General features: G+C 45.8%; 1 protein-coding gene across 3 annotated transcripts; it reads left to right on the top strand.

The window, feature by feature from the left end:
- The first annotated feature begins 2,136 nt into the window (after positions 1 to 2,136).
- On the top strand, positions 2,137 to 11,706 carry pcdh18b (protocadherin 18b). 3 transcript variants are annotated; one of them, XM_005458219.4, is made up of 4 exons: positions 2,137 to 5,014; positions 5,374 to 5,462; positions 5,765 to 5,880; positions 10,264 to 11,706. In XM_005458219.4, exons 1-4 carry the CDS (start codon positions 2,498 to 2,500, stop codon positions 11,220 to 11,222), a joined length of 3,681 nt encoding a protein of 1,226 aa, XP_005458276.1. In that variant the 5' UTR covers positions 2,137 to 2,497; the 3' UTR covers positions 11,223 to 11,706. The 3 variants fall into 3 exon arrangements, with proteins under 3 accessions (XP_005458276.1, XP_013131917.1, XP_013131918.1); XM_013276463.3 differs by having other exon boundaries at positions 2,139 to 5,014; positions 5,765 to 5,934; XM_013276464.3 differs by having other exon boundaries at positions 2,140 to 5,014; positions 5,407 to 5,462; positions 5,765 to 5,934.
- Positions 11,707 to 14,464: the final 2,758 nt, after the last annotated feature.

The raw sequence follows: 14,464 nt of genomic DNA, 5'->3' as shown, positions 1-14,464 counted from the left end.
CACACTTTGGAGAGCACTGGAAGTGGTGATCAGCTGACTTGCAGGCAGGGTCCTTCCTAGCCCCCCTCTCCTCCAGCCCAAATCCATTCCTTCTCACACGAGCTGACAGCATGGTAATGAAACAGTGGCAGATGCTCGCGTGCCCTGACAATGCTCCCGACGCATGCCGAGACCCCCAAACACCCCCACATGGGAGCGATGCTGAATGTCTGCACAGAGCAGTGTAAATGACCGGGACTGGCTGTTCCCGACACGACGGCTGTTCTGGGGCAGATTATCCGAGCGTGTCGCTGATCTTCATTCCATCAAGTCTTATTCCAACTTTCTTCATGTCTAAATTGGGGGGAAATCCAGACAGCTGAATAGAAGCAGAGGAAGCCCAAGTATCACCCCACGTCTCCCAGCTTCCACCCTTAACCCCCCTGCACCACTCATTCTATGGGAATGAGTGGGGGTGGGCTTGCTCCACCTGCTCTGCAGCCTTTGTCATGGGGATCTCCTGCTTCATTTCAATGACAAAGGTGCTGCACCCTCTTTTCACTCATGTTATGGTCCCTGAGGGCAAAGTCTCTGCATCCACCCCATCACACAGCCTGCTGCACATGAGCTGCCCAGGACCATCCAGCAGCCCCCCCAACCCCCGTCTATATTATATTATATTATATTATATTATATTATATTATATTATATTATATTATATTATATTATAAAGATGACTGAACCTGTTCATCATATTTGAATATATAAGTGCAGCACAGTTTCTTGGTTGAGGCTTGGTTGAAAGTTTCTTGGTTGAAATGGAACCACGGTGCTTGTTGCACTGAGTGTTCTGCATCTGAACCTGGAACTAAACACAGTTCAGGCCGTCGATGCAGTCTCAGCAGCTCACAGCATTGCTGCATGAAAACTAAATTAGTGCTTAGAGCTTCTAAGATGTGTCTGTTGACGATCAGCATCTGCAAACCGACTGCTATATGGGTGTTGGGTCGGTCAGTGTGTGTGTGTGTGTGTGTGTGAGCCGGTGTCCATGTGTTTGCTCAGAGACAGATGGCAGTGCAGAGCCTGTTCCCACGGGTCGCACACAGGAATGTCAGATTGCGATGAAGTCCGTCACAGATCCAGCCTCGGACAGACTGCCCTGTTAATGTGGCTCCGGTGCACAGAAGTGTGAGCAGCTCATTACTGTGTGAATAATCAAATGGACCAAATCTGTACTGTGGGCTTTGTGACACTGTGGGATGTGGAGGTGTTTCTGTGGTGTCAGCTCACAACCCATAGACTCACTTATCTTGGTGTTTTCCTTCACTCACACAGCAGCCATGACGTCAAGATAAAGTCCATGTAGCAGACCACTGCCCGTCATTACTGAGCTCTGATAATAATCTGGCACCATCATAGCTGTGAATGCTTTGCTCTCAACTGGTCTGAGCTCAGCTCGTTGTCACCAGCCACTCTGAATGGATGCTAATTGTAGGCTGGGCTCAGGATGGAGATCAGGGGAGCCGCAGATTCTGCCTCCACTGAACTCTGCAGCAACAAGAGGAGGTGGGGTTTTGTCAAGGGACACCTGTGGGGTCAGCTGGGGGGGTCAGCACACTTTCAGTGTTTGTGAGAATGCATTATGAAAAGATTAGACACACGCACTGAGAGAAGAAGGAGGACTGTTGTGTTCAGACAAACACTTTAGTGGTCAGTCAGAGGCTACAGAGGCTAATGTGCATCCATGATACTTTGTAACTCATCAGTGTAGGACTCTCTCTCTCACACACACACACACACACACACACACACGGTGCATTGTAAGGACAGATTGCCCTGTCTGCGTGTTGTAACACAGCCGTGATAGACACACCGGGTCTAACTACTCGGTATGTTGGCTGGGTCGTTGTTGTCCTCAAAGCCATAAGTTGGTTTGTAGCCGCACAAAAGAGGTGGCACGCGCTGTCAATACAAGCGCGACCGTCAGTGTGCGGCTGTGTTCGCGGAGGCTGAGCCGAATGGATCGCGCTCCGGCCCATTGTTGTGACACACTTCTGTGCTGGGGGGAGTGGGACCCCCCCGCACCCCTGTTGCTTAAAGGAGGCCATTCTGATTTAGGAGGAGGGAGGAGGTGGGAGAGGAGTGTTTGTGTGGAAAAGAGACGGGGCGGGCGCAGACAGGGGCGCGAGAAGAAAGACGAGCGCGCGCGCACACATTGACTTTTCTCTCTCTCTCTCTCTCTCAGTCTAACAGAGTGGGCGGGAGCTTCCTCAGCCGCACACACACAGACACACACACACTCAGAGCATATGTGGAAGTGTGACAGAGCGGTCTGCGAGGAGAGAGGCGCAGTTTGTGTGTGTTCGTCTCCCACGAAACGACTTTCTTTATTTCTTCCTCTCTCTCTTTGTGTCTCGTGCAGTTTTCGCAGGACGAACATGTCGTACTAAGGACACGCGTGTTCTCCCGTCCGTGATCTCCCCTCTGTGGAAGTCATCCTTCGGTGTGAGCGCAGAAGATGGGGGCAAAGAGGAGCCAAAGAAAAGCGACCGTTTGGTCCTCGGCTCCACTCCAGCTCGCGCTGCTGTACGCGCTGCTGCTGCTCGCGCTCGTGCACGGCGCCAGCGGGAAGACTCTGAAATACAAAGTTTACGAGGAGCAGAAAGTGGGCACAGTCATCGCGCGGCTGAAGGAGGACGTGTCCGCGGTTCTGCCAAAGTTACCCAGCTCCCTGAGCTTTCGCTTCCGCGTGATGCAGCTGGGCAGCACGCCGCTGCTGGCCGTGCGCGAGGACGACGGACAGATCAGCATCGGCACCAGGATCGACCGCGAAAAGCTCTGCGAGAAAAACTCCAACTGCTCCATTGAATTCGACGTGGTCACGCTGCCCACGGAGTACCTGCAGCTGTTCCACGTGGAAGTGGAAGTGCTGGACATCAATGACAACTCCCCGCACTTTGCTCGCGCCATCGTCCCCATTGAGATCTCCGAGAGCGCGTCAGTGGGGACGCGCATCCCGCTGGACGGCGCTGTGGATGCGGACGTAGGGGAGAACTCTCTGCATACCTACTCCCTCACAGCCAACAACTTTTTTAAGATCGACGTGAGGACCCGGACAGACGGGGCCAAGTACGCAGAGCTGGTGGTGATGAGAGAACTGGACCGGGAGGTGCAGGCCAGTTACCAGCTGCAGCTAACGGCCTCGGATAACGGGGTGCCCCCCAAGTCTGGCTCCACTCTGCTCAAGATCAGTATTTCGGATTCCAACGACAACAGCCCGGCCTTTGACGAACAGGTTTATGCCATCAATTTGTTAGAAAACTCTCCCCTTGGGACTCTGATTATTGATTTAAACGCCACGGATCCTGACGAGGGCACTAATGGGAAAATAGTTTACTCTTTCAGCAGTCATGTCTCACCAAAGATCCTGGAGACCTTTAAGATCCACCCTGAAAACGGCCACATTACTCTGATTAAAAAGGTGGACTATGAAACCAGTGCTTCCTATGAGCTGGATGTTCAGGCTCAGGACTTGGGCCCCAATTCCATTCCTGGACTTTGCAAAATCGTGGTCAAAGTTGTGGATGTCAACGACAATAAACCAGAGATAAACATTAACCTGATGACGCCTGGCAAAGAGGAGGTGGCCTACATTTCAGAGGGGGCCCCCGTGGACACGTTCATAGCTCTGGTGCGTGTTGATGACATTGATGGAGGGCTCAACGGTGAGGTGGTGTGCAGGCTGCACGGTCATGGCCACTTCAGGCTCCAGAAGACCCACGAGAAGAACTACATGATTCTCACTAACGTCTCACTGGACCGTGAGAAGAGGTCAGAGTACAGTTTGACGGTCATAGCTGAGGACAGAGGCTCCCCCAGCCTCTCCACCATCAAACACTTTACCGTCCAGGTTCTGGATGAAAATGACAATCCTCCGTGTTTTGAGAAGACCCGCTACGAGGTCTTTAAGTCGGAGAACAACTCTCCTGGAGCCTACCTGATGACAGTGGTGGCCTCAGATCCAGATCTGGGCACCAACGGTCAGGTCACTTACACCATCGTAGACACGCTGGTCCAAGACAGCCCCATTTCCACCTACGTCACCATCGACCCCTCTAACGGTGCCATCTATGCACTGCGCAGCTTCGACCATGAGGATGTCAGCCGGATCGCCTTCACTGTTCAGGCACGTGATGGGGGAAACCCTGCGCAGTCGGCCAATGCCTCCATCCTGCTGACTGTTTTGGATGAAAATGACAACCCGCCCATCATTCACTCCCCCTCACTCCGGAATCATACCGCTGAGCTCCCCGTGTGGAAGTATGCATCCCCGGGTCAGCTGATCACCACCCTTAAAGTCACAGACCGTGATGCTGGTGCCAACGGAGAGGTGAGCTGTGCCATCATTGGTGGCAATGAGGATGGGCTGTTTGTGATGAATGCCCGACGCTGTGAGCTCAGAACCAATGCCAGCCTGGAGCAGGCTCCGCGGGACATAATGGAGATCAGGGTGGAAGTGCAGGACAGAGGCATCAGCGCGCTGTCCACAGGAGCCCTCCTCAGGCTCTCTGTGCAGGAGAACATGGACATTCTCCCCTCTCTGTATCCTACCGGCTCCACCCAGGCCTCACTGGATCTCTCCCTCATTGTTATCATTTCTCTGGGTGCAGTCTGTGCTCTGCTGCTCATCGTGATGCTGATGTTTGTGACGGCCCGCTGCAGCCGTGAGAAGAAAGACCCCAGACACAACTACAACTGTCGCGTGGCGGAGAACAGCTACCAGAACCACCCTAAGAAGCCCGCCAGGCAAATCCACAAGGCAGACATCACCCTGGTCCCGACCGTCAATGGAACTTTACCTGTGCATGCACACCCGCGCTCCCCCTCCCCCTCCCCTACACCTGAGAGAGGCACGCTGGGGAGCAGGCAGAGCCATCATAGCCGCCAGTCACTGAACAGCCTGGTCACCATCTCCTCCAATCATGTGCAAGAGAACTTTGCTCTGGAGCTGGCCCACGCCACTCCTCCTGTAGAGGTGAGAGGTTTACTCATTTTCTTTAAATGTCCATGGGATTGATGTAACCCTGATTTACATGTACTACTCTTTTCATTGAAGTATTTATACATATAGTACTTTTTCATTTGAAGCCGTGCACGTGATTTGTCATGTACCGGGGTTACCTCCCGTGTTCTGTTCAGCTGTATGTGTCGTGTTTTTGTTGACCATCACAAAGTCATGCACTCCCTCAGCCCCCCCCCCCCCCCCCCCCACAATGCCCCCCAAACATTGTCTTGTGGCCTTGCTTGTTGACTCCATTCATTTTCCCCTCTTCATTTTCCCTTTTATTTTGTCTTTTTTTCCTTTCTTTTTGTTTTTTTTTCTTGGCTTTGTAGCAAGTCTCACAGCTTCTGTCCATGCTTCATCAGGGCCAGTACCAGCCACGGCCAAGCTTCAGAGGCAACAAATACACCAGAAGCTACAGGTAACACATGCGTGAACGATGCTTTGTGTGCTGGCACACCTAAGCACACATGAGGAAGAGCCCTCTGAGCTCCTCCTCATGTCACAGTGCAACATTTCCACTGTTCTCAGCTCTGTTCTGGTCCAGTCGATTTTGGAGTTAAACTATATGCTCAATAACTTCACATCTGCATAATTTTATGTTAAAACCCTTCTGCAGAGCACTCTCAGTGAACCTTATTATTCATCAGTGTGGTGTCTTCATAAGTGTGCTAAGATTATTGGCTGTGATTCATGTATCAAATCTGCTTCTGGCTTTTGCAGATATGCCCTGAATGAGATGGATAAGTTCAGTCTGAAGGACAGCGGACGGGGAGACAGTGAGGCCGGGGACAGCGACTACGAGCCCGGCAGGGAATCCCCCATGGACAGGCTCCTCGGTGAGGGCTTTACTGAGATATATGCCCCTGATGGCCAGCACAGAGCACATGCAGGTACATCACACCGCACTGCCCTCGGTAGACATGAAGACAAGCTTCAGTCTTTATTTTGCTCAGCTTTTATCCACCACTCTGATATTATTCTTATAATAATTATACGTAGAATTGCTAAGAACTGTATCCATTAAACATGTAGATTCTTGGTTTGCTGAGCTAACAGCTACAATGATATTTATATTTTTGGTGATTTATCAGGTAATAGTGACAAGTGTCTGTGTTCCTGGAGGTTCACGCCAACAGCTCTAAACACAAACACTTTCAGCTTCTTTTCATATGAGATGATAAAATGTAGCAAATTATGACAGCTGGCAGTCTGTGGCCTGAATGTTTGGTAGATTTATTTATTCAAATGAATCAATACATCAAAATTCATTAGAACATATGAGTCATCAATCACTCATGTTTACGTGGGTCACAAAGTCTTTGAACGTGGCTCAAACTGGGCAACACCAGAGCTGTTTAACCTTTGCTCAGCAACCCCACCTAGAGGTCATCTGACTGTGCCACACCCTCAATTCATTCTCTATACCACCGATACTAATAACATACCATGTACTACACTACTGTGTTCTTCTAAGTATATGTTAAAAGGACCAAAGAGCAGCTGTAATGAGTACATAAATCATTCTGCTGCTCAAAAGAATGAAGGGAAGACTTTCTTAGACCAGCCCTCGATGGTTGATGCTTTCTGATTCCACTGACCACCGCCTAATTTCTCTCAACAAATCACAGAATCTTTACTTGAAAATTTAATTAGCCAAGACCTGATTTGTGATTTAATTGCTCATTTTCTTTCCTTTTAGGTCGTGTAGGTATTAACCCTATTAAAGAGGTTTTCAAGTCAATTTTAAAAGAGCACTTCAGTTTCTCAGACATCACTGTAGTCATTTGTAGTCATGGTGTTGTCTGTGGACCACAGTGTGTACAGCTGAGAGGAACTGCCTGATGATTAAACAGACAGAGCTTCATATGAAAAAGTGTGGAGCACATCGTCTTTGTCCGAGTCTCCTTTAACCTCAAGTTAAACTTTACTGTGCTGGGTTGCATATTATGGGATTTTTGACTTTGCCCCCATTCTTTAGAGTGCAGTCAGGTCCTTTAGATCATCCTTAAAAGCTAAAATAAATTTTCCACTTTACCAAGACATGAGTCTGTTTGTGGGATGATGGGAATACTGTGGCCTATAAACAGCTGCAATAGGGCCGGGATCCTCACTGATTTCTATCACTGATTCACTTTAGGCTCAGACAGTCAGAGATATTGTAATTCTGATCATTTATCAGTACATGTCCATATCTTTATATCTATAAAAACAAAGCTGAGACTTCATCAGAGGTGTGATCATCACAGCAGATGCCTTTGTGTCAAAGTAACTGAGGATAAAACATGAAGCAGATTTTCTGTCCTGGCTTTTTATAGCAGATAACCTTAAAAATATTCTGCAGTCCATTAAAAACTGAAGAAAACCATGAATCAGCATGTGAACATGACCTGATGCTGCTGAAGTGAAGCAGAGCAAAGTTACAGAGGTTTGATTACAGACACAGCTGAGCAGTCATATGTAAAAGTTTACATTTCTTCAGTTTGAACAGCAGAAATGAGGCTTTCATGTCAGAGGTCATTTTGGAAAAAGAAAAAACAAAAAACTGAAACTAAAAAAATAAGCTGCACATGTATTGACTTTGGAGGACTGTGAGTGACACTGTCATGAAGTTGTTGAGCCTCTGCCGCCTGCTGTCATGTTGCTGGGCGGTCCCTCCTCTCTACAGCTGAGTTAATGAGGAAGAATGAGCACTTTTTAGTGACCCTACTGACTGTGACGTGTTCTGTCTGCTGGTATCACATGTGTGACAGGTTTGCATGCTAGTTGAGCAGCGTACACTCAGTCACATCCTGTAAAACTGTCAGTGTGTCTTGGCTAACATCATACAGGCTGCAAGCTTCTGCAGCATCTTTTATCACGCCATCCCTCTTCTCCCAGAGCTGCTGCTTCTTCCCGGCCAGCTTCCCACACAGCCATCACTTAATACCACATTTGAGCTACATCCCAATTAAAGTCGATTCAGATGGGCAGACAATCTCATCACTAACGCCTCCTCCTTCCCTCCCACCCCTTCTTTACAGCTTTGTAGAGGAGCTCCGCTCGTTTGGCGCTCTGCTTTTTCCCACCTTCAAACCTTCATTTCCAGCCATCCAAACCAAAGCTCTTATGTTGCTCTGATGAAACAGAGGCATTTAATTGCCACGAGGCGCAGAGTTGCTATGGAATCGACTCAGAGTTGTGCTCATGATTAAACCCTGAAGAGCACAGTTACATCTCTAGGCTCACCTTTCTCCTTATGGATGCTTAGGCCACCTCCCACTCCCAGTCCACTGCAGCATAAAGTCAGCTCTCTGTTATTATGACTCAGTGTGGAAGCCTTAACCCCGCCCCCTTGGATGTAACACAAAGCTTTGTTTCTTGCTTGTCTAGATGGAGAAGACTGCAATAAATGATGCCAAAGACAGGTTCTCTGTTATTCACAGCTGTAGTACAGAGCCATTAGTATAGCAGTATTTCCACATTTTACACAATATTCACATTTATTTAACACTTGTACTGTCTTTAAGCTCTTGTACATGAGTAGCCCTGCTGGCTTACGTCTAATAGACCTCTGTGTAGTGCTGCTGATCAGCGGCGTTCCTGTGGAAATGAAGGCCACAGGATGGTTTATGTTACAGATCTAACAGATTATTCAGGGATGTGTTTAAGCCCTGATTACATCTTTATATTTAACATGAATACTGAGTAAACAGTGTCATCACATACAGACAGGGAGACCTATTCAGGCTCCTGTAACAGTAATAGATTACTCCTCCGGGTTTAGATATCAGCCTGGGAACGTTCCTCAGGGGCCGATGACTGGAACTTTGTCAGATCTTGGAAAGTAGATGATAGAGTCATCAGGGCTATTTGTGGGGGTGGGGAGGGGGTCTTAAATACTTAGGAAATGGTGTTTTTAAGTGCAGTGTTTTTAAAGCTTGACTGGATGTCTCCTTACTCTGACTCTTCTTCTTTGGTCTGTGCCTGTAAATCGTAGCCGTCAGTCTGATCACCGACGTTCACTGATCGTGCGTCCTCCTCTCAGCAGGAATAGAAGCTGAATTGGTTTACTGATCAAATCCAGTCTCTGAAGTAAACACACAGTGAACCATGTTGTCCTCAGTCCTGAACAAAGTAGTCGGTTCTCTTTTCTGAAAAGTAAATCCCAGTAAGTCAGCGAGGCTCTCAGTTAACCTCCCAGGACCTGGTGTCCACATATGTGGACATCACATTTTAGGTTGTCTAGACCAAAATACTAAATTTTGCTCTACAAGGGCCTGATATCCACTTAAAAGGAGATGATACTGCCATGGTTCTATTGAAATTTAAAACGAATGTCCTCATATGTGGATCTTATTTTTGTCAAAAACAAAAATCAGGTAAAAAATAAAAATGACCTACTTCTTTATTTTTACATTCATCAGGTCCCAATCAAAATTAAAAATGCATGGCATGAAAGAGTTTGGGTCTGAGGAGGTTAATGTTTGTGTGACGTGGATTTTTGTTCCTTTTCTGTTTTCACACACCAGTCGCTCAGGTTAAATCTTTGATTTTTAGCCTTTCATCAGCGAGGTAGCCAATCTGCCTCTGCCCCCGCACTGTTTTCATCCTTCCACTGCACCCAAATGCACTTTTCAGCTGCTCTAAGATATATTATAAATATTCCTTTCATGTTAATGAGGGGATAATGAAGTCCCTCAACAGCGCCACTGAAAAGCACCGCAGTCCTTTAATGAAGGCTTTAAGTTGGCATATTTGATTTGTCTAATTTATTCTTCAGAGATTTTCTATTTGAAGATTTATTATTGAAAAGAGTGACTTGAAAGGGAAAAATGCAGGGCTTTTAGAGGAGGAGTTATTTTGAATGGGTAATAGGCATTGATCGGCCTGGCTGAATCGTCTCTCTGTGGTGAAGTCGTAGGACGATAGACGGCAGAGCTCCTGCAGAGAGCCTCTCAGACTAATTAGGGCAGATTTCCAGAGACAGCCAAGCACAAAAAGAAAGAAACACGAGTTCTGTGGAGAACCTTTTCACCTGGTTATTCAGTAACTGTAAGTGTACTGAGTGTACTATAAGGATTGAACCAAACCTATGTTCTGTGAGTTTTACTTTCCTGTTTAGATTTTTGTAAAAGGTTCATCTTTAAATGACTCAAAACACAAGCAGGTTTAGTTTTGTATAGAGTGACCATATGGCTGCAGCTCACTCGTGATTACTCATGCTTCTGTCTTCTCTGCAGCCATGAGGCTTTGCACGGACGAGTGCCGCGTTCTGGGTCACTCCGATCAGTGTTGGATGCCACCCCTGGCCTCCCCAGCCTCGTCCTCCTCTGACTACCGCAGCAACCTCTACATCCCCGGGGAAGAAGCCCGCCAAGACAGTGACATCTCTCAAGAAAAGACCCCGCAGCCCTGCACTGATACCGGCTGCGCCCGGAACCAGAGCTTCTCCACCTTCGGCAAGGACCTCGGTGGGGAGGATGGTGAAGACGATGGGGGAGAAGGTGCCGGCAGCAACGAGGCCACAGACGAAGACCTGTGTGGGACCACGTCTTTGCTTTCAGAGATGAGCAGCGTGTTTCAGAGGTTAATACCCCAGGGCCTGGACTCTTACGTCCAGGTCAGTGAAAACCAGAAGGGGACTAGCCTGAGTGGGATGGGTGTACCGATGACTGGATCTTTAGATCGCAGGAGGGGTCATTTGCCCGGCAAACCCAGCCCCTCTGTACACCAACAGGGAGTGGCAGCCTGGGCCGCTAACACCCACTTCCAAAACCCAGGTAGCAGCATAGGCCCATCTGGCCACCACCAGGGCGGTAGCTACCACACGCTGAAACCAAGCACCAAGCTCAGCTCACAGAGCAGCAGCCACAAGGGCTCACAGGCGCCCAAAAACAGCCCCCAGAACAGCGGCCATGCTCCCAAGCCCCACAGCAGCCCTCTGCTTACGGCGCTGGTCAGCCCCACGCTGGTGCAGCCTCCCCCAGCCCCGGTGCCAGTGTCGGCGCCGCTCCCTGGGCCTTCCTCCAAGTGGCTGCCAGCCATGGAGGAGATCCCAGAGAACTACGAGGAGGACGATTTTGACTCGGTGCTCAGTCACCTTCAGGGCAAACGCAGCGATAGCCGGCATGAATTGGTGGACGCCAGTGAATTGGTGGCTGAGATCAACAAACTCTTACAGGATGTTCGGCAGAGCTAGACTTCTTGTTTATTCCCCGCCCCCTCCGTGCCGAGTGAAAGTGAGGGCATGTTGGTGGCAAAAAAGACCGAAAAGGAAATAACAAAGACAAAAAACAAGACCTGCAAGTGTCGTTAAAGTTGCATTTCAGTTTTAATAATTGTGTTTTGTGAATGCTAAATATCCCAAAAAAGGTACACAATGTGACTGTATTTATCTTTGTATTTTGAAAATACATTTGTATACTTATATTTATAAAAATGTATATAATTGTAATCAGAAGTCTATTTTTATATTTTAAATGCATGTTGAGTACACGTTGAATCAAGACTTTGACATGCGATTGACATTCGACATATTTAAATGGCTCTTTTGTATTGTGATTATTTTTTATTTGTCGCTATAATATGTATTCATTAATATAATACTGAGTTAATAGACACTTGTGTTTGTGGATTATTGGTGCAGGCGAATGATAAACAAATAAAATAATGCACAAACCTGACTGAGGTGTCTGGTTCACATTTTCTGTTGCACAGTAGGAATTTTTAGAGCTCTGCTTTCTTCCCAGGAAGATGAGGATGAATGGAAATGGAATGGCTTCAGTCAACTGGATCAACCATCAAACATGCTGATAGAAAACACTGAAATCTATTTTACTGTCATTCCTTTCAATATGAGATGTATTTTAGACTAGATTTGATTTGCTGTAAACGTCCTTTTGTCAGGATTATTTATCAGTGCAGATGAAGACCCCGGGTGTTCTCCAAACAACCCTTGTACACTTGCAGACAACATATTTATTTTCATTTACATGACAACAGTCTTTGATAATGACAATACATTATCAAAAATCACATTATATTTAATACTGAATATATAACCGTTAACTAAATATTGACATACAGTTATATTTGTATATTAGTATATAGAGTACTGTTCAATAATTTAATTTTACCTTGTGTTCTATTGGAAATAGACTTCTGTGGGGTCCATTTGGATGCTGAGGTCATGTGAGTTGTGTCAAACATTTAGCTGTATTACCACCATCTGCTTGGCTCGCTGCGGGTGCAAGACTTTGTACACACCACACGTTAGCTACAGCTATAATTCACCCTCCAAATTCTATTTGCAATCCATTCTTCTTCCATTCTTTTACAAAACAATGCTGACCCATCAATCGAATGGCAGTAGAAATCAGCACACTTAATTGTTTAAATGAATACATTTTTTCTTATATATGTACAGTCATGTCAAGGTGCTTTATTCTGTAAACATCCTACAATATTAGAGCGACACTTCAGCAATCAAACAACAAGTACTTGGCAACAGAGGGAAGGAAAAACTCCCTGAGCAGAACCAGACTCTGGGAGGTGGAGAACATCTCACTCTGGTTGGGGGTGAGGGGAGGAAGAAAGGACAAAGACATGCTGTGGAAGAGAGAGGCAGAGATTATTAATAACTCATGATTAAATGCAAAGAGGTCAGTTAACACATAGTGAGTAAAGAAGAAACATTTGTATGTTGTAACAAATGTGTGCTATGTCTTCTAATGATGCTGCCTAAGGGAAGCATGTATAATGTAAACAGAATTGGTCCTAGCACTGAACCCTGTGGAACTCCATAATTAACCTTAGTGTGTGAAGAGGACTCTCCATTTACATGTACAAATTGGAGTCTATTAGATAGATATGATACAAACCACTGCAGTGCAGTACCTGTAATACCTACAGCATGTTCTAATTGCTCTAATAGGATATTATGGTCGACAGTATCGAACGCTGCACTGAGGTCTAGCAGGACAAACACAGAGATGAGTCCACTGTCAGAGGCCATAAGAAGATCATTTGTAACCTTCACTAAAGCTGTTTCTGTGCTGTGATGAGCTCTGAAACCTGACTGAAACTCTTCAAATAAGCCATTCCTCTGCAGATGATCTGTTAGCTAATTATAGTAAAGAGTAGCTGTAAAGCAGCTAAGACCGCTGGGTCTAGAGATGGCTTTTTAAGTAACGGTTTAACTGCAGTTTAAAAGGGATACTGACATTTTGTCACCCTGGTGCTGACGAGAAACTAGGGTTGTTGTTTCATCTGTCCATGCTTTCTGAGTTATAGAATGTATTTTCATGGGAGCCAAGTGTCTCGTATTATGCATATAGAAGTTGAAACATTATTAATTATTCAAAAACAAGTGAATTTTGGATGTTTCCTTTGATATTTGAGTTAGATATTTTGGTTTGTTTAATGTTCTTTGATCTCAATAAAAATTAATACACTTGTCTGATGAGCCAGCTAGTTGTGCTCTGTATGCTAGGTTGGTTATTTTGAGTTTGTTTCACGTGTCCAGTTCATAACTTCAGTTTATAGGCAGCAGATTTGTTGGCAGACTTCAGAACTAACTCATTTTTACTCTTCCTCATTCAGCTTTTGTGTAACCTTTACTTGTCTGAGTAAAACCAAGCAGACCTCTACTTTTCTCTTAATTCTTGCCCATATCTCTGAACTATAGCACTCCACTCCTTCCCCAAGTTTTTGTGTTTTAACGATTTTCTTAAAAAATGTTGTGTTAATTAAGCTAACAGCCAGTCTTCATGAGGACACAGCATCAGAAACGCTGGTATGTCTGAAATGAGCTGTAATCCTAAAGCAGGGAAGAGTCCCACGTCTGCAGTGGAGCATCGTCAAATACCAGCAGAACAAATGCACACACAGCAGTGCATTATCATTTTATTAGTATGGATTATGTAGTATTTCAGGTACTAGTTAGCAATCATTTTTGCTCAAATGGCATCAACATAAGCTGATAATCAATGAAAGAATGAGCTTCAGTCTTAGTAATTAGAAAAACCATACACAACATGTCAGCACAGTGACACAGCACACTATCAGTACAACACTGACAAACTAATAAACACAAACAACACAGAACTGTGGAAATTAGACAGATTAGTAAACACATAAATAAATGATCAAATAGTTTAGATAATAAGTTCAATTTTAACATTTTTAATTTTGTCTTCTCAAATATAAGGGATTTATGCCATCCCTTGCTTTATACATCTATAACAGTCATTTTGGTGACAGCCACTTGTTAATTAGTAATTTGGCTAATTCACTTTAAAAATAATTAGCTGAATTTCTATCATTCTAAAGGCTCTGAACACAGAGAATACATTGAAAATGGATTTGATGAAGGGTAAAGCCACCTGCTCTCCTCAGTTACTGATCATAACATCAGGAAACATCGCTTTTTATTATTCATAT

Source organism: Oreochromis niloticus, linkage group LG2 (assembly GCF_001858045.2).
Source record: "Oreochromis niloticus isolate F11D_XX linkage group LG2, O_niloticus_UMD_NMBU, whole genome shotgun sequence".
Lineage (NCBI taxonomy): Eukaryota > Metazoa > Chordata > Actinopteri > Cichliformes > Cichlidae > Oreochromis > Oreochromis niloticus.
The sequence above is the reverse complement of the archived record's forward strand: the minus strand, read 5'-3'. Positions and strand labels throughout refer to the sequence as shown.